General features: G+C 55.2%; 4 protein-coding genes across 4 annotated transcripts; 1 reads left to right on the top strand and 3 right to left on the bottom strand.

Annotated features, from left to right (window-relative positions):
* Positions 1-21: 21 nt before the first annotated feature.
* On the bottom strand, positions 22-2,191 carry A1O1_07479 (uncharacterized protein; the record flags this gene model as incomplete). The annotated part of the gene is made up of 6 exons (XM_007728347.1): positions 22-914; positions 967-1,182; positions 1,235-1,273; positions 1,341-1,425; positions 1,476-2,030; positions 2,084-2,191. 6 exons carry the CDS (start codon positions 2,189-2,191, stop codon positions 22-24), a joined length of 1,896 nt encoding a protein of 631 aa, XP_007726537.1.
* A 4,571-nt stretch (positions 2,192-6,762) lies between these two features.
* A1O1_07480 (uncharacterized protein) lies at positions 6,763-11,913 on the bottom strand (the record flags this gene model as incomplete). The annotated part of the gene is made up of 9 exons (XM_007728348.1): positions 6,763-7,121; positions 7,192-7,415; positions 7,503-7,858; positions 7,914-8,342; positions 8,391-8,436; positions 8,494-8,597; positions 8,649-8,681; positions 8,736-11,553; positions 11,615-11,913. The coding sequence occupies 9 exons, from the start codon at positions 11,911-11,913 to the stop codon at positions 6,763-6,765; spliced, it is 4,668 nt and encodes a 1,555-aa protein (XP_007726538.1).
* Positions 11,914-14,432: 2,519 nt separating this feature from the next.
* A1O1_07481 (uncharacterized protein) lies at positions 14,433-16,955 on the top strand (the record flags this gene model as incomplete). The annotated part of the gene is made up of 1 exon (XM_007728349.1): positions 14,433-16,955. One exon carries the CDS (start codon positions 14,433-14,435, stop codon positions 16,953-16,955), a length of 2,523 nt encoding a protein of 840 aa, XP_007726539.1.
* A 960-nt stretch (positions 16,956-17,915) lies between these two features.
* Positions 17,916-21,320, bottom strand: A1O1_07482 (uncharacterized protein; the record flags this gene model as incomplete). The annotated part of the gene is made up of 1 exon (XM_007728350.1): positions 17,916-21,320. One exon carries the CDS (start codon positions 21,318-21,320, stop codon positions 17,916-17,918), a length of 3,405 nt encoding a protein of 1,134 aa, XP_007726540.1.
* Between the last annotated feature and the right edge of the window lie 389 nt (positions 21,321-21,709).

Below are 21,709 nucleotides of genomic sequence, written 5' to 3' on the forward strand. Positions count from 1 at the left end.
CGGCTGCTGATCTCGACAAGCTCACAATCGATAGTATGAGCCGGACATCATATCCATCTTCAGTTCCTGCTGCGATGAAATGCCAGGTTGGGATGCGTCAATCCCCCGAAGCGGTAGGTTGCGCTGATTGCCATCGCCATATTCATGATATTGCATGGGATTCATCAACGACAGGCCACTCTGCATGCTGCCACCCATGTCGTGCTCGATCTGACCATAGAACGCATGGCCCAACTCCGGGTTGGTGACAATATGGGGGGTAAGACCAAAAATCTGCTCCAGCGGCACTGGTCCCATATCGCTGGGCATCATCCCTAGCCAGCCTTGCGAACTTAGAGAGTGACGGGCCCCATGTGGTGCTAGACAGGCTGACATGTCCCTGCTGGCATGATGGTCGAGAACACCTTCAAAGGCGTTGGACGGTACCTGCTGGGGTATGCCGACCATCATTCCACGGCCACTGTGTGAAGGATCGAGAACGCCCCTCGGGTCACAAAGCATCGCATCATTCATTGGGCCGGCAATGTTGTATTCGCCCTTCAGTGTGCCCATGGCCATATCGTGCTGGAGTTCCTGGGCATGCTGCGGCGGCATTGCGGACGTGATCCGTCCAGTATGTCCAGTAAGCCGTGGTTTGCGCCCGGCCATACGACGACTCCTTGCACCTTCGCCGGCCATTGAACCTCGGTGCCTGCTGGCTTGCAGATTGCCATCATGAAGCGTTGCTCCTGGAGAATTTTGAGCTGACGACACCGGTGTCACGTCGGCTTCCATAGCCGACTCCTCATCGTGGGACCGATCGCTTGAGACTGCTTGACGGAGAGTAGTCTGCCCAGAGACCTCATCCTCGGAATCATTGGGCGTGAGTCTGAAGCCGTCACTGTAGTCGTTGAGGAAGACCAAAGAATCGCCGTCTAGGTCTGTCAGTCTCGCACGTTACACCAGTATTGGGCCACATTGCCTTACCGATTTCGCCGGCTTCATACTGTTCCATCATCTGTCGAGCTCTGGCAATCTGCTCCAGGATTTCCCAGCGGTCTTCTCTCAATTCATCCCGCTTGACCTCCAGGCACTCCAACAGGTCACCTGCAGTGACCGCTTGTTGGTTCTGCAGGTCTGGCGGGTTCGTGATGATGGGCTGTGGCGTTCCCATGATGAGGTGGACCAAAAGGCTAGTTCTGTCTGCACATTGTTAGGTCTGGTCATGCTGCAAGATGCGATGTTTGATGCCTACCTTCACGTCCGATATGATCGGGCTCGCGGTGAATGACATCTAGAGAGTGGGATGTCAGCCAAAGCAAAGAGATAGGTGGATAACACGCGAAGTGAGTTGAACTTACTTTTAGGCCAGTATGGCGGTTTGGTGCGATTTGAATCAGCGGGTTCACCACGGGGCATCCCGCCGTTGTATGGGTGGGTTGACTGCTGCGACGGCGGTCAGCACATCGACCTGGACAAGCCGGGGTTGGACAGACCTTCTTGGGATGGATCTTTTTGATCCAAATCTTGGCCACTAGACGGCACGCCACCTGTTGCAAGGTCAAGAATGCCTGCTCGAACCATTGCTCCAACTTCTCCCGGTCGTCAACTCGGATTTGGGACGCAGGAGTCTCACACACCAGTCGGACTCCTTGGCTGTTTTGATGAGTTCTTGGTCTGGCAGGGTTCCGGGGATTGATCGTCCTAGAACGATGCCGCTTGGGAGGCCGCTGGAAAGTATAGGAGATCGAGCCACTCGGCATCTTGGAGTCTGTTTCCGGGAGCTGCTTTTGAAGCTTCGAAGCTTGTCTGGCGGATGCAAGGTCTTTACCTAGGCCAGTCAGCACAGTCGCCTTGGTCTCCGAGCAGGACATGCCTGTCATCATAGCGCGGTCGCTCAGATACTGGACAAAGTTTCCATGAGCATCCCCGAGGATCGTATGTCTGTGCTGCCTCAAGTTGGGTGATGCTAGAATCTCGGGACTGCCTTTCTTCCCGGCCACCAGCCCAATGAAGTCTTCGCAGCCTTCAATAAGCTTTTTGATCTCGTTCTGGAGCAGGTCAGCTTGTTGTTTGGGTGAATGAAGATGTGTCTCCCGCTTACAACCACGTATCGCTGGCTGGCCTCCTTCGAATCCTTAGCGAGTTTGGGCCCGTCTTCCGGTTTGAGAGGGCGCGGATCGAGGAGAATTTGAGGGGAATGCATTGCCATCATTTCGGCCGACCTCTCCATTGCGACGAAGGCGTCCTCACTTCTGGTGGACTTGGGTGGAAATTGATGCGAGACGCAATATCTGACTTTCGATGGATGGTATCGGCGATGGTGCAGCCCAGGTGGTATCCTCGGCCGGCAGTGGTCCTGTCGACGTAGAGTAGGCGGTCAGCATGTTGAGAGCAACGTTGGATGATAGCCCAAGAAGGGTCGTTGGCTTCAAAGAGTTGGGAGGGAGCTCCAATAATCGCAGGTAAAACAATAGCAAGGTGAAAGGCGAATACATATCGCTGCCCATACCCCTGTCCCTCTGCGTTTGGGGTAAGCCGGCCCCGGTAATGGGGTGAAGTGCAGTGCTTCAGATCTCCCAGATAAGCGTGCGGCACGGTCCTCGGGCTCTAAAATAGAGCCCTGTCAAAGTCAACTCTCTTTTAGCTTCTTGACTTCATCTCCACAGTTCGACGTTGCCAGTGTCAGACCCTCTCTTTGCAGCGCTAACGGAGACGACATGCCATTGCAACTTGTCGCTTGAACAACACCCAGATGCAGCATGAGACTGTGACTAACCTTTCCTTCGTCTGTCGAAATGGAGACACTCTCAGGTCTGCGAAGTGAACTAACGCTGTATGGTGAACGGCGTCGAATATGTAGAATCGGTAGCTGTGGGATCGAACGGGTGGCTTGAATGGAGCTAGGCTTGATGCCGACAATGTTTGCATAGAGGAATGCGATAAAACCTGGAACCGCCGCGAAAAAGGACAAAAACAAAAGACGAAGCCGACCAGTTTGGGGAGACTGGGTTTACTCTTCCGGCCTAAACAGCCATCGGGTTGGTTGGTGGTGATGGTGCTGTTGCTGTTGCCAATGCTGGCCTTGGTGTCGAGAAGGATGAGTGGTCTGTCTTGTCGGGCGTATCTAATATGAGACGGAATAACGATTGACTTCACAAAAGTCAACGAGCGCTGCGCCGGGGCGACAAGAAGATCGAAGAGCGACGAGACCGATGCGAAGGGAGTAGACCAAGAGGCGAGATCGAAGAGGAGCAAGAGGAAGCTGGGATGTTTGCTCTGTTCCTCTTTCGGCTGGTGAATCTCTTATCTGGCCGACGGCACGATCGGGCCTATTGACTAGCCGGGTACAAGGAGAAGGTCGAGGGAAAATGGGGGTGAAGGAATCCCGGGCGGTCGAGACGAAGATGTATATGGAATTGCCAATCGGGCGAGGCCTGCAAGCAGCCAATTAGCCAGGACAGCGGCAGGTGGAAGTCGAAGGGCAGCATTGCACCGACTGAACAGTCGAGGTCGACACCCTCCTTCACAAAGACTGGGTGACATACTGGGGAGGCGGAGAGGCTGTGTCCATCCAGCTCATTGATTAGCTACTTGCTCTGCCGAGTTGTTTGGATCTTCTGCGGTGCCCGGTGTCTGGCAAGCTGGAGGAGGCGTCAACTTGTGCCCCGTTGCACCAGCTGCGAGCCTGACAGTCTCTTGCCATGGTTGTAGAGGATGGGTGCCAGCGGTCATCCTTCGCCTGTCCGCTGGCCGAATGTCTGCAGGACGCGGAAAGGGGGATGGCCGGGGAGATGGGAGAGAGGAGATTTTCTTCAGTCAAGATGTCGTCGGATCAAACAAGCTCAAGCTCATGCTCATTCATTGCTGGCCGGAGACGGAATCTGCAGGTCTTTGTGCTCTAGGGGTCGAGGCCCGGAAAAGCGAGAGGGATGACTTCATGAGCACTCAAGCCTCGAGGAGAAGGAGGATAGTAGCAGGGGAAGATGGATAGGTGAGTAGTCGATAGAGAGAGGGACCTGGTCGTCGTTCGGTTGTGCAAGTAAAACTGAGTAGTAGGACAAGGGGGATTGAAGCACTGGCAAGTCACGCTGGGCTGCGGGTTGCGGGCTGCGGGCTGCGGGCAAACATGTTACAGGCCTGAGCCCGCCTAATGGAAAGCCGCAGTGCCGCCGGCCAGCAGATGAAGCACTCAGGCTGCAGCCCACGAACTTTGCAGCACTGCACCACTGCAGCTGCAGCTGCTATACTCGAGCTTCTCTGGACCTCATCATCTCAGCATCTCTCAGCCTGCATCCATCACCTCTGCAGCCAGCAATGCTGCCCCCAAAAGCACTGGCAGAGCAAACCAGAACCAGAGGGCAGACCAAGACAGGCTGTAACCAGCATCAGCAACGACCCTTTCCGACAGCCTGAGTGCCACCACCCTCCCTCCTCCTTCACGCACCTCCCACTTCCCACCTCCCACCTCCCCCATGCTGCCTCCCGACCGTGACACCATCCATGATCTAACCTGCCCACTAGGTACTAGTAGGCAGAGTCCACTAGTCGAATTGAAACCGCCTTCATCCAAGCCGTGTGTTCCTCGACCCCCGTGGTGAGCGCGGACAAAGGTCAGGGACCCGGATTCCGACCTCGTCCAGCAGTCTCCAATGTCCAATGTCCAGACTTCAGTGTCGAATCCTGCTCGGCTGCAGTTTCGTTTCGTTTCGCGGAAACAACTTGATCTGTTGATTGTCAAGGTACTAGTACCCCCTACCTACCAGACCAAACGCCGCCGACAGACCGACGTCCTCAACCTAACACCGAGGACCACGCTGTGGAACAAGTCTCGAGCACATCTGAGCTCCAGCCAGGCAAGTCTGTCCTGTTCCCGCGTCATGTCAAGTCACCCGATCAAGGACGTCAGCGGTTCAGCTGATGGCTGCTCCGAACCAAGGATTGTACCGTGCCTCTTCCCTCCTGCCTCCTCTTCAAGTTCCTCGTCGTAAGCACAGAAGCAAACCTCGAGCGCATCCGCGATTCGAAACGACCCACATCCCGTCCTCGCTTCCTCGGGAATCTGAAGCTACCCAGCCCGGGCTAGGACGAACATACCTAATCTCGTGCTCCGGGAGTGTAGCCCGCATGCACGCGAGACAGAAAGAGAGAGATAGAAGCAGGCAAGAATACCCTAGCATGCGGCCCGGAACAGCCCATGAGATTGTCCGCCTTTCCGTCCCAGGTTTCCTCATGCATCAGCCAGCCATTCGCGAGCGGTGGCGAGCGAAGGAATGACAACAGCCCACTGCCACTGCAGCGTCGAAGTCGATGGCGCGGCACTAGGAGATGCAATGATGGACTGTCCAGGGGAGGGCCGTCTTTCAGTTTGACATCCACGCCCATCATCTGATCCGAATTTCCAAAGTGCCAATCTGGCAAGCCAATCGTACGAGAAGCGCGACAGTTTTGAACCCTTGTGAATCCGAACTTGCCGATTCTCGGTCAGCGTCTGATACTGCTCCAGAGATTCTAGGTCGGGCAGGCTGTCGATCAGGCGATCGATGAAACTAAACTTACCTCGGGCGATCTTCCCAGTCAAGTCCAACCGAGTACCACCCCCCCTTCCCACCCCAAGACCCCAGGTGAGAGGTCTGTTGTTAGCAAACCTCGTTGCACAAACTGGCGTTGCGCCATCATTTCCGCCGCCTACGAGTTTCTTGCCGCCTCATGTTTGGACGCCCTGCTTCACCACTTTGCACAACCATGGACGGGAAGTTTGGGTTCAGATCGCGACGGGAAGGGAAGAAAGATGGATGGTGTTTGCGGGGGAAGACCAGGAACAAACAAGAAATTAAGATACTGCACTTTTTGATTCGCTCGATGCGCCCAGGCCCTTTGCCAAAGGCGCGATCTTTTGTCCCGTCGGATGCAATGGGATACGTCCCGCCAGAACCGGGGTGTTCCATGCCCAAATTACAAGCCTTAGCCCCTCCAGCGGCTGCTTCCCAGGATATTGTGGGCTAAAGGTAACGGACTCGACCAGCCTTAGGCGAAGACATTCAGCCGATTGATGTCGCGGGGCCTGATTTGAGATTTCCCACGTGCTGTCTCACTCTGGAACGGTCATCTGGTACAGCGTACTCGCACACGGGTAACAGGTACATGGTGGACTGAGCGGATGCATCGCTGGCACAGGTACCTCTACCCCAACGTCCAAGTCAGAGAACTTCTGTCCCTCGCTCTGCCGAACGAACCTACCCTCAAACCATTAGCACCTCATGGTACACCATCCGCTCGGGGGTAATCACGGCGTGCGACGGTGGAGGCGATTTGTCCAACTCTGGAGACCGGGAATCGAAACGCATGTGCGGAAAGAAAGGCGGCAGATGCTGACCTGCAACACCCCCCCTTTTCGCTGACCCAGAGTGATTGGCCTCTCGGCGACTGTGACACAACAAGACCAACTAACGATGTAGAACTCCATTGGGGGCGGCGGACTTTTGGGTCTTCCTGACTGGTTCAAGGTAGACGAGGCGAGAATGCCACGCATCCTGTATTCCCTCCTTTCAGCCGCTCCCGGAGCTGTATGAATCTCCAGTCTCGACTTCCTGGCCCTGTACGCAGGGCACAACGGGCATCATGTTGACCCAGGCCTGGAGTGAACAGCGGTGACATCTAAGATCTGGGATCTGAACATTCTATTATCGGAGCGCACGAGGTACCAACGCAGCGGTACCCAGATTGGCCCGTGGGATGTGATGGTATTGGTCTTGATGCATTCATTGTACGGTGGAGCCGCGGTTATTGTTTGTTCGCGACCGCACTACCATTGCCAAACCCGTCGAGAAGGCCAGCCTCCCGGACCAGTTCGTAGAACAATCCGCGCCTTCTGATCAGCTCCTCTGGGGTGTCGAACTCGGCCACTCGTCCTTGCTGCAGCACCACGATCCGATCCGAATCCAGAATAGTGTTGATACGATGGGCAATGGTGATGATGGTACGGTTCTCGAACATGTTGCTGCGCAGCGTGGCTTGAAGCATCTGGTCCGTCTCCACGTCCACGGCAGCAGTGGCCTCATCAAGCACCAGGATGTTGCTTGGGGTGAGTAGAGCCCGCGCGAGAGAGACGAGCTGCCGTTGTCCCTGGCTCAGATTCGAACCTAGATCCGAGATCGCACGGTCAGCGGAAACATGTCATGGACATACAGGGGTCGAGGAAATCCCACTCACCAGCTTCGTGCACCGTAGCATCCAATCCGCCAGGCATGCTCGAGACATACTCCTTCAGTCGGGCGTGGTCGAGCACGCTCCACAGTTCCGTATCGTCGTGGACATGGCGAGGATCCAAGTTGTCGCGGATGGTCCCTTCGAAAAGAGCGGCGTCCTGAGGAATGATGGCAAGACGTCTTCGAAGGTCGAGCAGGCCAATCGTGGACGTGTTCAGACCGTCAATGCTACAGTGACGCAGTTAGTTCGCTGGTCGCTCGTGTTGACAGGCAGATAGTCTTGCATCGGCCCGTGGAATCGGAAGCAGTACTCACCTAATGTGTCCGGTCACTGGCTCGATGATCCGGAACAGTGCAAGAGTCAACGAGCTTTTCCCTGCTCCTGTACGTCCCACCACTCCGATCTTCTCCCGGGGTTTGATGCTCAGGTTGATATCTCTCAACACCAGATCGAGGCCCTCGCGATACCGCGTCGAGTAATCCTTGAATGTGATCTGGCCGTGCGCCGGCCAGCCAATGCTCGGTCGACTCTTGAAGATGACCTCGGGAGCTTCGTTGGGCAGGCTGGCGTATTCGAGCACACGCTCCACAGAAACAATGTTGGTCTCCACCTCCACTGTCTGTCGCACGATCCAGTTCAGTGACTGTGTGATCTGCAGGGCATATGACATCTAAGGGTCGTCAGTACTGAACCGTGGTTCGTATGCAATGTGCAGGGTTCCTTACCGCAAGGCCCACCATGCCAGCCGACAGGGCGCCTCCAGTTGTCACCGTGATGATCGCGAAAACGGCGGCCGCCAGGATGATGATAGATCCGATGAATTCCAAGCGAACCGCCAACCACCGATTCGCGCTGATGGAAGGGAAATATGCCCGTAGGTTGGCGTCCATACGCCACTCGTTTTCCATGAGGAAGCGTAGCTGTTGCCGAAATGCACGGATGGTGGACACCCCTCCAAGGGTTTCCTGGAAATGCGCATAGATCGGACTTCGGCTCACGCTGTCCAGTCGTTTCAACTCGCGCGAGGTGCGGAGATAGTATTTTTGGTATAGCACGTACACCGCCCCCAAAGGCACGACTAGGATCAGGAAAACCGGTGTTCCAGCAGCAATGACGCCGATGGTGAAGAAGGCGCGAGCCGTATTGACGAAAAGCTGCCTTGTCAGCGTGTTATCAGCATGGACAGCGTTGGTGAGTCTTACCATATTGAATGTGCGAGCAATGACTTCATCAACTCGGTAGATGTCACTACAGAGCAGTCAATACCATGGAAGAAACGAGCACCGAGTCACCAACGCCACGCACCTTGAGAAGCGGTTGAGGATGCGACCGACAGGGGTGGTGTCGAAGAAACTCATTGGAGACCGGAAGATGGCGTACGCCATTCGGTCATGTAGTTTTCTCGAAGCCTACAACCATGTGAGCTCGCCACCTCAATTGATACCCAGGGACAATCAAACCTCAATTGAGCAGAAAATCCAGAGAAGTAGGGTCTGTCAGATGTCAGCCATGGTCACTGTGCTACATGGAGAAGGGGTCTAACGTACCTGGACCACGACAAGACCTGCACCTCCGATTCCGAACGCAAAGTAGATCCCAATGTATTTTCCCACTTCGGGATTGGAACCATACGACTCGTTGATCTCTGACCATCGCTTCAGCCAAAAGCTGCCTCCGATCTGAGCAGTCTGAGCGGCGAGCAACGCCAGCATGTAGATCCCGACGGCGATGAGGTTGCTTTCTTTGGCGTAACTGGTGTAGACCGACCACTTGACTTTACCCTGCTCGGATGTCTCTTTGTTTTGCTTGCTCTTCAACCCGCCCTCTTCGTCCGTCATGCGACCCATGGGGCCTTTGAAACTTGCCGTGGAGGCTCGTCGCAGGGTGTTGAAGCTGGTTTTCCGCGCCGTCGATGGCCCGTTTGGACCAGCGCGAATTGGTGCAAGGTCGCCAACGCGTTGACGCGACTCTTCTGCCTCTTCGACATCGTATTCGTCCTGAACCGCACTGTCCACAGCAGTGGTAGACTCATCAGAATCCGTGCCTTCGATGCTGGGGCTCCGTTCGCCTTCCGACTCCTGCTGCTCCTCTTGAATCGCCGTCTTGATCAGGTTGGCAACCTCGCCTCTCATGGCCATGAGCTGCTGGTAAGTGCCTTTCTCCAGAACTGTCCCATCACGGAGCAAGTACATGTAGTCAGCCTCCTTCAAAATGTTGATGGCGTTCGTGGCCAGGACCCTGGCTTTCCCGCCCAAGAGGCCGTTCGGGCCCAGCACGTTGTTGATCAGGTGGCGTCCAACGTGCTGATCGACCGCAGACAGGACATCATCGAGGAGGTAGATATCGGCTCTAGCGTAGACAGCCCGGGCCAACGCCAACCGAGCCTTTTGACCTCCCGACAAGGAGATGCCACGCTCACCCACTTCGGTTTGATCTCCGTCCGGTAGTTGTCTGAAGTCATCCACAAGAGCACAGGCGTTGACGGTCTGGTTGTAGAAATGAGGATCCCATCGATGGCCAAAGATGATGTTTTCTTTGACACTCGCGTTCATGATCCAAGGCGACTGCGCTGCATAGGCAATGCGTCCACGCACGACGACCTCACCTTGAAGTTTCCAGAGGTCACCGAGCATGGCTTGGAGCAACGAAGACTTGCCAGCTCCGACACGGCCAACAATGCAGGTCAATTCGCCCTTGTTCGCATTGAAGTTGATGTTCTCGAGAACGTTCTTAGCCTGGTTCTTATCCCAGGTAAAAGTGGCATCCCGAATTGAAACGCATGAATCTCCCGCCTGGCTTGGGGGTTCGTCAATCATCCTCACCGCATCCTCTTGAAGCTCGTCCGCCGTGAAGAACGCGGTCAACCTACCAACTGCGACCGACGCCTCGATTATGCTTGTAATAACCATTGGCAGCACGGTCAGTGGAAAGGTCAAGAGGTTGAACAATGTGAGCGCAGGGAAGACTAGGTCTGTCGTCAATGGCGTATCGTTGACCAGCACAAAGACGGCGAAGGTCGAGCACGACACGAAGAATGGTGTAGAAGACCACGTGAACGTCGCAAAAGACTGGGCCGCCCCGATCTTCCGGAGATTGTTCAATTCGAGGTCATTGCGTACATGGCTCAACTTCTCCATGAACGCCGAGCCCCATGCGTAGAGCTTGATGGCCTTCATGTTGTTAAGGATCTCCGTCATCAAGCGTGACCGGCGGTCCTTGTACTTCATCTGGTCCAATTGCAGCTTCTTCATAAATCGAGCAATGAAGCCGTTGACCGGAATCATAATGACCATGGCTGCGACACCTGCAAAGCACGAAACGCCGACCAGTTGGTAGAGGGAGATCATGCAGAGCGTTATCTGGAATGGCGCCGACCACACCTGCTGACCCCACTGAGCCAGATCGGCGAGACGCTGCTGGTCTACGCTCATGTAGGTGACAATATCTCCAGTGTTCTTCTTCGCCCGAGATTCGTTTGACAGCCGCAAGGACTTTGCATATATCATGGCAGTGAGAGAAGACTTGATTCTCATCCCGGTCTCAAAGGCCAGCTGGAAGTATTGATGGAGAGCAGCAGTCTGGCAGACCGAGGTGGCAAACATGGCCAACGCAATGGCGATGCCACGGATTTCCGGCTGCCGCTCGCGACCGGGTCGATACGAGTCCACGAACGTGATCAACAGCCGCAGGAGCTGGGGCTGCACGAAAGCCAGACAATCACTGACGATCTTGGCCATTGATGCAAGGACATAAGGGCCGCCGAACGCCCTGCCCAAGGCTATCCATAAACTCGGCTTCTTCTTTTCCAGCTCATCCTGCCAGGCTTCCTGCAACATATCACCCGTGACTTTTGTTGTGTCCCGGTGCCGCAGGTTCCACAAATCATCTTGAGTGAGATAATGGCTATACCCAAACTTCATCAATGGAGTCATCCAGCTGAAGGTGAGGACGGAGAAGACGTCGGCATATTCGTACGGACATTCGTCGTCTGCGCCAAGGGCGTCATAGGCACTCTGTTTCTTCGGAACCAGGTATTCGAGGACGAATTCCACGATGGCAAGAGCCATGCTGACATTGAACGTGACAAAATACGGGAGACGTGTATTGTAGGCGCCTCTGGCCACCAAGGACCGCAGCTTGACAATGTATGCCAGAATGAAGAAGACCCAGTAGAAGAGCACGACGCCATTTGGGTTGCGCGACCGCCAGTGCTCATGGTATTGTACAGCGAAGATGACGAAGAGCGAGACAACCGTGGTGATGGAGGTGTAGAACCTGATGTCCTGATACCATATTCCCGACAACCGTTCGATCTGGAAGGCAGCTTGGAGGACGGTCGTGACGATTAGGGCTGCGATTAAAGACCTGTTGCCTGTATGTTAGGCAAGGCTTGGCAATCTGAGATCCAAGGAAAGACGGTGCTCACAGTTTTGCGTAGAAATGCCAATTTTTGGGGACGTCCTGAGCAATGCGCTTTCGAAACAAGAACCACAGTGCTCCCGCACCACCCACAATGCCCCAAACCGAGACTGCAACAATCCAGACATCAAGAAAACAGGGTGTCAGATCCCACCTCAGGGAGCTCACCGGACCCCAGCCCTCTGGATCGCCGCATAATGGCTGTCGGGTCGAAAGCAGACCAATGTCGTGCAGGATGGGATTTGGCGTGGGCGGAAACCGTCCGGCCGCAGTCAAGACCGACTGCAACCCTTCCGAGCCCCTCATCTACTGTGCATAGAAGGGAAAGAAGAAGCAGCGAGTGTAGGATGGGATGAAGGAAGCGAAGGACTCGGACGCTGTTGAAGCTCTCTGCAGCGAAGGAACGATCAGTTTCCAGGCAGGATTGAAGGATGGAGCAGATGCGGGATGCAGAGGCGTAGAACGATTTCTCCCAATGACGGTTACGCACCATAGAAAAGAGGCCCGACGTGATAGGTGGACGGAGTTGACGGACATAAGACCGATATCACGTGCATGGTTATTCAAGAGTTTCGCTCCTTGGTCATGTTGCACCACCGTAGTAGCTGACAAAGATGTTTCCGGCCACCGGAGCGGGATAGGGAAATAGAAAGCCCGAAAGCCCGAAGCTGCCGCCGGCACCATGGCCACGTGATCTCGGTTAATAGTGCTTCGAAGCGATCACGTGCCATCAGCCTGACCGCCACCCGTTGCCTACACTGCAACCAGTCAGGATCCATAGAATAACGCAAATGCCCCGCACTAACCCGGTATCCGCGTCCGTAACGGGCAACCATCTGGAAATCTGGCCCAATCCGGCCCTGTATCTGTCGCAGGAGTAAGCAATCAATCATCCGCAGCATGAGTCCGTAGCACGCACCACCGAAGCCCAGACCCAGACCAAGACCCTCGTGTCTTTCTTTGTGTCCGTCTCTGTTTCTTACCAGGTCTAGTCCACCAGCCATCTACCCAGTACACAGTACACAGTACTCATATTATTCTCAGAACCGAACCCCCAGGCCCAGATCCATCTTCTGATAATCCTAGTACTAACGATTAACGGCGCTTAATATGACACGCGACCTACCGATCCACAGCTCTCCTCCAGGTCGAACCCGATAAGGGGGATATTCCATTCAGGGTCTTCGGAATATGGCAAAGGAGGAAGGAAGAGTCGGCACCGGCTCTCAGAGAGAACCCACCACTTCTTACCTACAGACTACTACATGACTCGACAGTAATGAATCTGTCAGTTAACCGAGCAAGTCAGGGCTCAATATTGCTTGTCAGGGCCCCTGTTCCCCCGGACCAGGCCTCGCATGCCGCAAGCGATGCTCCATTTCTCTCTTGGTCATCCGGAATACTCCGTCCATCTCGATGAATTTGTAAGGTTAAATCGACCCTACACCATAGAGTAACAATCCATAGAAGGGTCCACAAGAAAGTCCGACCGTTCGCGAAGATCTGGCCCATGCGTCGCCCCTTGCCCGCCGTAGATCCAACCCACCGCGCCCGGCGACGACACCTAAGAAGTGTATCTATGTCCGAAAGTCAGCGGTGCTTTGGGAACCGCATCTCAGCGCACACACACTCACAACCAGCACAGACCGGACGCCGCCACTCTGGATCTGAACTCGATCGGGGCCCGGGCCCCTCCAATCTGGCAATCCAACGGACTTGATCGGGTTCTTGGGGGCTGGTCGGAGCGTCTCAAACTTCTAGATTTCACCCGGCGATGAATTGCAGTCATCTGTCCTGTGATGGTGAGTAGTGGGCTTACAGGCTAATCGTTGAAAGCCATGTCCACATTTATTGTCCCGAGCTAAGCCTGGTCCGGCCAACAATGGCCATAGGGATGGTATCACATTCCATCCCTTTACCGCTCAATTTCGTGCGACCCGGTCAGCCTGATTTGTTACGCATGGGCTTAACAGTCCCATGTGGCTTTGAAACTGGTTAGTTAGTTACTTAGTCGCGGCCTTCCATTGACAGCTGCAAGGGATAGGGACAGGGTCAGGGTCAGGGGTCAGGAATATTGACTGACTGGGTAAGGGAATGATGGACAGGGGGCCCTTTTTGCCACACACCAAAACCACACAGGCCTTCCGATGCACTTTCCTCTTGGGTCCAACGGTCGGCGATTGATGGCTTGATGGATTTAGTATCGTTTGCTTTTGCTAATTGTCTCATCACATGCAAGATAGTATAAACTCATCACAAGAGCCCAGGGCCCGTCACAGCGGTGGGGGCCTGATATCCGAAGATCCCCCATCCCCATCAGGCTTCCCCCCCCGGCTCGTTATCTCGCTTGAGTCTTTGAGCCTCGTGCTGGGAGTGAATTGTGGGTGTAAGTTCTTTAACCGAGCCCCGGAACCTGGCGCTAGGAGAAGTCCATTTCCACATGGCTTGTTAATCAAGTGCTCCTGTGCTCTGTGCTCTATGCTCTGTATATTAGGTGGTAGGAAGTAGGTACCATGGGTAGTAAGTGTTATTATATCTCGGAGACGAGACCCTGGATCTTCACTTCTACTCCACATTGTTGTTTCTGTCTTCAGCCTCGCCGGAAACATAAGCCTGTCATCCCTTTGTCCTCGACCACCACCACCACCACCGCCATTTTGTCCGCAAACAGGTCAAGTATCGTAATGTGACCGACGGCGACAGGGACAGCAGCGTTAATACAAAGACGAACACGAACGCGAACAACAATAGATAACCATCTTGGTTCTGATACCAATAGTAGCAGCAACAGCTATTTGGCGTTGAATGCCTGAGATACGCTCGGAATGGTGCCTCTTGAAGAAACGTACCAGAAATACTCCCCTCGAGAAGGAGAAACACACCAGAAGATGACTCCTCGAGAAGGAGAAATCCACCAGAAATACACTCCTCGAGAAGGGAACACGCACCAGCAATATGTTCCTCGAGAAGGAGTAACACACCAGAAGATAACTCCTCGAGAAGGGGACACGCACCAGCAATACACTCCTCGAGAAGGAGAAACACACCAGAAATACACTCCTCACAGCAAAACAGAAGGCGAGTCCCAGCCAGCCAGCTTCAACATCCAAACGAGGCGGAGCAGCCATGAACCCAACCCTCCCAACGGCGGGCTGGTGCTGGGCGGCGGGCAGACGATCAAACTGATGCTGGTGCCGGACAAGGCGGCGACGACGGCGGCGGCGCCCGCGAAAAAGGAGAAGCCGCACCCGCAGCAGAAGATGAAGAAGTTCTGGACGAACTTCGACCCGGAGTACGTGGGCAAGGTGACGCGGGTGCTGCCGGAGCGGATCGGCGAGAGCGACCTGACGGCGAAGCTGCTGGGCGAGACGGCGCACCGGGCTCTCCAGTCGTACGAGAAGGCGAAGGAGGCGTGCGTGCGGGACGTGAAGCGCATCATCCAGGAATGTCGGGCGGCCAACCAGAAGTACACGGACTCGCACTGGGACATTGAGCGCGACCTCAAGATCACGCGGGTGCGCGACTGTCTGGACGGGCTGGTGGGGGACGCGGACGACAAGCAGTACCCGGCGGACGCGAAGCGGGTGACGGACATCTTCGAGGATCCCAAGTTCTACGTCGACGGCGTGTCGTACGACGACATGCTGCAAGGGTCGGCGGGCGACTGCTGGTTCCTGGCGGCGATCTCGGCGCTGGGGTGCAACCCGGAGTTCATCGAGCGGGTGTGCGTGATCCAGGACCAGGCCGTCGGCGTGTACGGGTTCGTGTTCCACCGCGACGGCGAGTGGCACCAGTGCATCATCGACGACAAGCTGTATCTGCGCGCGCCGGCCTACGACGAGAGCGGCGACGTTGTGCTGGGCCAGTACGGCGTGCGCCGTGCCAACCAGGAGGACCAGTACCAGGAGCTGTTCCAGCGCGGCTCGCAGTCGCTGTACTTTGCGCAGTGTCGCGACCAGAACGAGACCTGGGTCGGCCTGCTGGAGAAGGCGTACGCCAAAGCCCACGGCGACTATGCCTCCATCTCCGGCGGCCAGACCGGCGAGGCCATCGAGGATCTGACCGGCGGCGTCACCACCGAGATCTACTCCACCAACATCCTCGACCCCGAGGCCTTCTGGCGCGACGAGCTGAGCCGCATCGGAAAGGACTTTGTCTTCTCGTGTGCCGCCGCCCGCTGGCGCGAATGGCGGCCCTATCTGGTCGCCAACGAGAAGATCCGCGAGGAGCGCCGCTCCGGCATCGTCAGCCAACACGCCTATGCCGTGCTGGCCACCTATGAAGGCCACGGCCAGCGCCTGGTCAAGATCCGGAACCCCTGGGGTCGGAAGGAATGGACCGGCGCCTGGAGCGACGGCTCCAAGGAGTGGACGGCCGACTGGCTGCAGCGACTCAACCACCAGTTCGGCGACGACGGCATCTTCTGGATGACCTACAAAGACATGCTGAGCAAGTACAAGTACATCGACCGCACCCGCATCTTCGGCCCGGACTGGCACGTCGCCCAGCAGTTCATGTCCGTCCAGGTTCCCTGGAGTACCTTGGACTACCAGCAAAACCACTTCTCCATCGACGTGCCCGACGACACGGATGCGGTGATTGTCCTGTCGCAGCTCGACGACCGATACTTCAAGGGCCTGCAGGGCAAGTACAACTTCACGTTGCAGTTCCGGGTCCAGAAGGACTCGCAGGACGACGAGGAGTACCTGGCTCGTAGCAAGATGACCTATGAGCTCGTACGGTCCGTGAATGTCGAGATTCCCCTGACCAAGGGCACGTACTCGGTGCTGGTCAAGGTCGAAGCCACAGAGACCAGGCGTGACGACGTGGAGAAGGTCGTTCGCAATAACATCCACCGCCGGGACAAAATTACCCAGATCGGCAAGCTGTACGATCTGGCACACCAGAAGGGCCAGCTTCCATCCTCGTCTCCCGGCTCGTCGATTGCTTCCTCCGTCTCGGGATCAGGCACCTCGACTCCCACATCTACTGGATCACAGATCCGCGATCAAAGCCGCTCGGACGCTTCTCCGGCAGCAGGGTCGAAGGAAGATTCTGAGGAGAAGGACCCGCACCGGAATCCGTGGAATGCCAGCTGTGTGGTGGGCCTGCGGGTATACAGCAAACAAGCCGACCTCGGCCTGAAAGTGGTGGTGCCGTCCAGGGAGGAGATTGAGGAAAACAAGCATATGCCCACGCTGGACAGAGACGACGTCGCCAAGAGCGCATTGGACGAGGCCCAGGCTGCTGTGGGCAAAGGTGACGAAGAGGAGGGCGAGGATGGAGAGAATGGCGGATCGGCTGCTGAAGACGGCGAGATCCAGAAGCCCATTGAAGGTCAAACCTAGGCGAGCACCAGATGCATCGAGAAAGCCGATGAAGACGACGAGGACTTTTCTGACCATTCTTCCGACGACTAGAAAGTGCCGACATCGAAACCTCAATCGGGCACATTCTCCCCGCCATGGAAACTGTGGTCTTCTTCCACTATCTCACTCCCATCGAGACAGGAAAGGGAATCACACTGCCATGTGCGATCCAACAGCCGTCTTGTCGTTGTCTCTGGCGTTGCTCGGGAACAAACTTTTGATCACTCCTCGATTTTGTTTGATCATTGTTCATTTGAAAGCGAAAGGGTTCCGGTTCAGGACGTTTGGGACTCTTTATCCATGGATCAGAAATAGAATCATCATCTCAGATGGGATCGCTGAGCCAAATTCAGGCTGATATTGACACGAAGAAATGGAAATGGCATCGTCTCATGGGCGTTTGAAAGGACGAACGGCGTTCAACAGGTGATGCTGGACAATCGGCCTTTGGATATCTGATATTGGGCCTTTTATATTGGCGTCTTACCAGGCTGGATCTGAGACTGAGACAGAGACAGAGACTGGGCTGATGGGTTGATGGATTTATATCACATTGGACACCTATATATATATATATATATATATAGAGGAGAGAAGCAGAGAAGCTCTGCAGAGATGGAGAATCCCACCACCGTTCTTTACTCGTGCGTCCTCAGTATTCTTGGGCCCTTCCGTCAGTATATGATATGCCAGGATGATCATATCAGGATAGAATGACCTGATATATGGTCTAAAGGGCCAGTGTGTCGGCACGTTAAACGAAAGCCATAAACCAAAGATCAGTATCAATGACAATTCAATTCAAGCCAATTCAATCCATATCATATCATATCATGCCATATGATGATACTATCCCATCTTCCCTTTCCATCGCATTCAGCTTCCTTCCGGATCCCGGCCTACTGATATCGGAAGCACAATGAAAGATATATATCCCCTCTATTTAGACAGATCGTCGACATCCAAGAGACTTAAGCCAGGTTCCCTCATTCCATCCCCCCCTTTGACAACGTTGCCACCACCACTGCCACCACCACCGCCCATTGTAGCCGAACTCTGTGCTCGACTCCTCGTCCCTTCCGTCTTGATACTAGCCACCTCGGCGCCCTCAAGCAGCTCCTGGTCCCTCCTCCCAAGCTCGGTGTCTTTGCCAGCATCCTCATCATCATCGTCGTCGTCGTCGTCTTCTTCTCCTTCCCGGTACGGTCTACTGTGACCTTGTTCACGCGCATTGCGCTCAAACTCCTTCTGCGTCTCCTCCATCCTCTTGCGCATTTCAGCAGCCATACGCATACCGTCATTGACAATGTTGTCCAACACGCCTCGCAGACCACGAGACCCCGGCTCGACCACTCCGCCGGCACGTCCGACGTCGATCACCGTCTTATTTGAGCCGCCGTTGATCAGATTCTTCACGGGCGTGCCCAGGTTGCTGAAGGTAGTGAGATTTCCGGAAAGCGTACTCGAGGCCAACGATGCCGTACTGGCGTCGGCCGAGTCACTGAGATGGAACGATTGGGGGAAGAACGTTTCGAAGAATTGTTCGAGCAGCTCGTCGGCAAGGATCACCATGCGGAAAGTCGGTAGCGTGATGTGCAACGGCTTATTCGGGTCCAGGGCGAGGTTGTGGGAGGCTGCGCGAGATGATATCCTCCGGGACCCTTCAGCTGGTGTCGGTCTCGCCGAGGGAGTGCCAGGCGGCGTGGCCTGAGATAGAGGATCTTTCTCCACTGGCTGAGGCGACACGAGGTGTTTCGAGACCGATGATTGCGTCTCCGTCAGGTCCAACAGATTTTCCTCTTCTGCGGGCTCGTGGATGGTCGCTGCCTCGAGTTTCGAGGTGGTGCGTTCCACCATTTCGTCGGGGTCGGCGTATTCAAAGCATCGACGGATGAAAGCACTGACACTGCCCAAAAACTTCTCATTCGTACTCATATGCAGCCCGTCCCCCGACTCGGCCGCCGACAGCGGAGCTGTCACCCCATTGCCGAAGTCAGACGGCGTGATTGCCCCGTCGAAGCCTCGCCTGGAAAGAAACAAGAGGGACTCTGACATCCGCAGGATACCTTCGCGGTCCACCTTGCCAGTATTGTCATCGTCGAAAAGCTCGAAAAACAGGCTCATGGAATTCATAATATCCGTGGTTCCCTTGATCCGAGCGATCCCTCGAACCAGTTGCTGCAGTGTCATCTCCCCTTGGTGAGACTCATCCCACTTCCCATATAACCGTTGCATGAAGTCATGGTCGGCCGGTTGTGGGCCTGATCCCCATTGCGAGAAGGTTTGACTGCGTTTCCTCTGGTTCGTCGTAGGATTGTTGATCTCCTGTGAAGGCGAGGTGGGCGAGTCCGTGATGGCCCATTTGGCCGTGTTGGCGAGGAATTCCCGAAACGCGTCATAGTCCATGGTCTGGACGGGGCCGACGTTACGTGCAGGCTCGTCGTGATTCCGATCGGAGTGGTGCGTCCAGAGACCGGGGCGGCTTCTTTGCTGCTCTTGTTTCCTTCTTTCGGCTTCCCTCAACTTGGCCCGCTTATGGCGTTCCGACAAGACGCCGAAGAAGCGATCATAGATGGCGCTGAGGTCGTCGGCGCTTAACTTCTTGCTTTCCGGTCCCAAGTTTCGGATCGAGGTTCGTTTGGCAAAGGTGGCCAGACCGTCCTTCACGCTCTCAATATGTTTGGTTCTCAATTCCTCGATGCTACCGTGAGTAATACCGGCAAATTCTTTGAAGGCCGTCACCATCAGTTCCTGGAATTTGGTGATCGCCCTCAACTTTTCGTTCTCCGAATGGGGATGCGCTGATTCGTCCAGTCGTGAAAAGTAATTCTTGAGGATCGAGATGAAGGATCCGTCGTCATGGACGTCCAATAACTCCTCACCATTGATGCGGAGGATCGCCAATCCCACCTGGAACAGAACCTTGGGACCTTCGAGAAAGAAGACGTCAAGGACCCGGAAGGCAAAGACCAACGGCATCGAGTTGATGTAAAGGGAAAGAAACCAGGGCAGCGACACGACAGATAGATTGACGTCCGACTTGACCAGGTGCTCCCAAAGAACGGGCATCGTCCGTTCCACCAGATTTTCGAAGACGCGTTGGTCCAACAGCGTCCCGTACATGTCTTTGGAATAGTATCCTGGGAGAAGACGGTCGCACAACGCCCCGAGGGTGAAAAAGGCTTGAGCTTCCGACATGTAGATGAGAAGTGCAGCAACCACGATATTCATGGCTTGACAATAGCCCACTTCTTCATTGGTCCAGCTGTACGCCGTCAGCACTCGTCGCAGCCGGCCGATACCTTCTTCGCTCTGGAAGCCGGGATATTCGGGTAGACTTCGATTGAGATCTTTCTCGATTTCGTCAATGGCCAAGGACTCTTGTCCGGTGAACTTTGCCAGCGTCTTCTCGTAAAGGTTGGGATTCCTCAACCGCGTGTAGAACGAACCGGAGCAGATTTCCCAGATCTCGCCTCTCAGTCGGTTCGGCAGCCCGACACGGATCAGCTTGTGGAAGGTGGGTTGCCGGACAATGGTGGCATTGCGGCCATTTTCTCGCATGTATTCTCCCCAGAGCCTGATCTTGCTCTTATCGCGAAGTTTTCTCGCATCTCCAGGATATCGGAAAAGGATGCCCAGCCCAGTGTCTGGCGGATCTGGAGGCTTGGTGCCTTCTTCTCTGGCCTTCAGCCGCGCGGGATTCAACAGATACTCCGAATAACACTGGGAGACGACCGCACGCAGGTTGTCCACTTCTTTCATGCCTTCTCTGAGTCCCCGTTTCAGGCCATCACAAAACCGCTCACAAGCAACTCGGCTTCCGTCGAGGGTCAGAATCAATTTCCGGGGAGGGGGCAGGGATGCCTTGGTCTTGTCCGTCAGCGGCTTTTGGACCGATTCGAACGTGGTGAGGGCCAGAGAAAACTGATCTTGATGGGTGTTCAGTCGTTCGACGCGCCGGATGGAGCAGAGGGGCAGGGTGAATCCATTTCCGCCTGGTCCGGCACCTTGCGTCGGGCCTGTAAACGCGGTGGAGGCACTATGACTGGCGGTGGGCAGGAAACTGGTGCGAAGGGTTGAGAAGCATAGAAAGTGTTCGCTCAGGTGTAGCTCTCCCACATATCTGTTGCCGCTGTCTCTCAATTTCTCCCCCGACGTGACATGGTTCCCTGAGGCGGGCAAAGGGATGGGGAGGAATAGTTCGGCCGTGATCTCGTGTAGAGGATGCTGACCCGCAGGCAACCTGAACTGATCGCGGAAGAGAGTGGCCTTGGACGGCCGGTTGTCATGGTTCGAGGACAAGGGGGACTGATCAATGAGCTTCTGGACAAATGAGCTCAACATGGCGCCGGGTCAAGGTGGTCGTTGCATCTAGATCGCTGTGGTCGACTCGAGTCTCGTCGTGTATTGTCGGTGACCACGCGTATCAGGGCGAGCGTGTCATTCTGCAACTGCAATGCTGCTGTAGGAGTTTCTTGCTTACTCCCTAGATCATGTCTTCAACGATCGGAAGGACCGGCAAGTAGGTCCTGTGTATATATAGGATGCAGTGTGCTGTAGCAACGCAACGCAGTCTTGTCTGTCAGAGTGAGCGCCGGGGCCATTCTGCTACTTCTTTCTCCTCCTCGCGTTCTGCTAGTACTTAGTAAGTACGTAGTACGTATGAGGAGCGGCGTGGCGCCTGGCTGCTATAACTACAAGAGTCACTACCCCAGCCTTGGCAGATAAAGCGG

The sequence above is a fragment of the Capronia coronata genome, assembly GCF_000585585.1.
Source record: "Capronia coronata CBS 617.96 chromosome Unknown acBCG-supercont1.6, whole genome shotgun sequence".
Lineage (NCBI taxonomy): Eukaryota > Fungi > Ascomycota > Eurotiomycetes > Chaetothyriales > Herpotrichiellaceae > Capronia > Capronia coronata.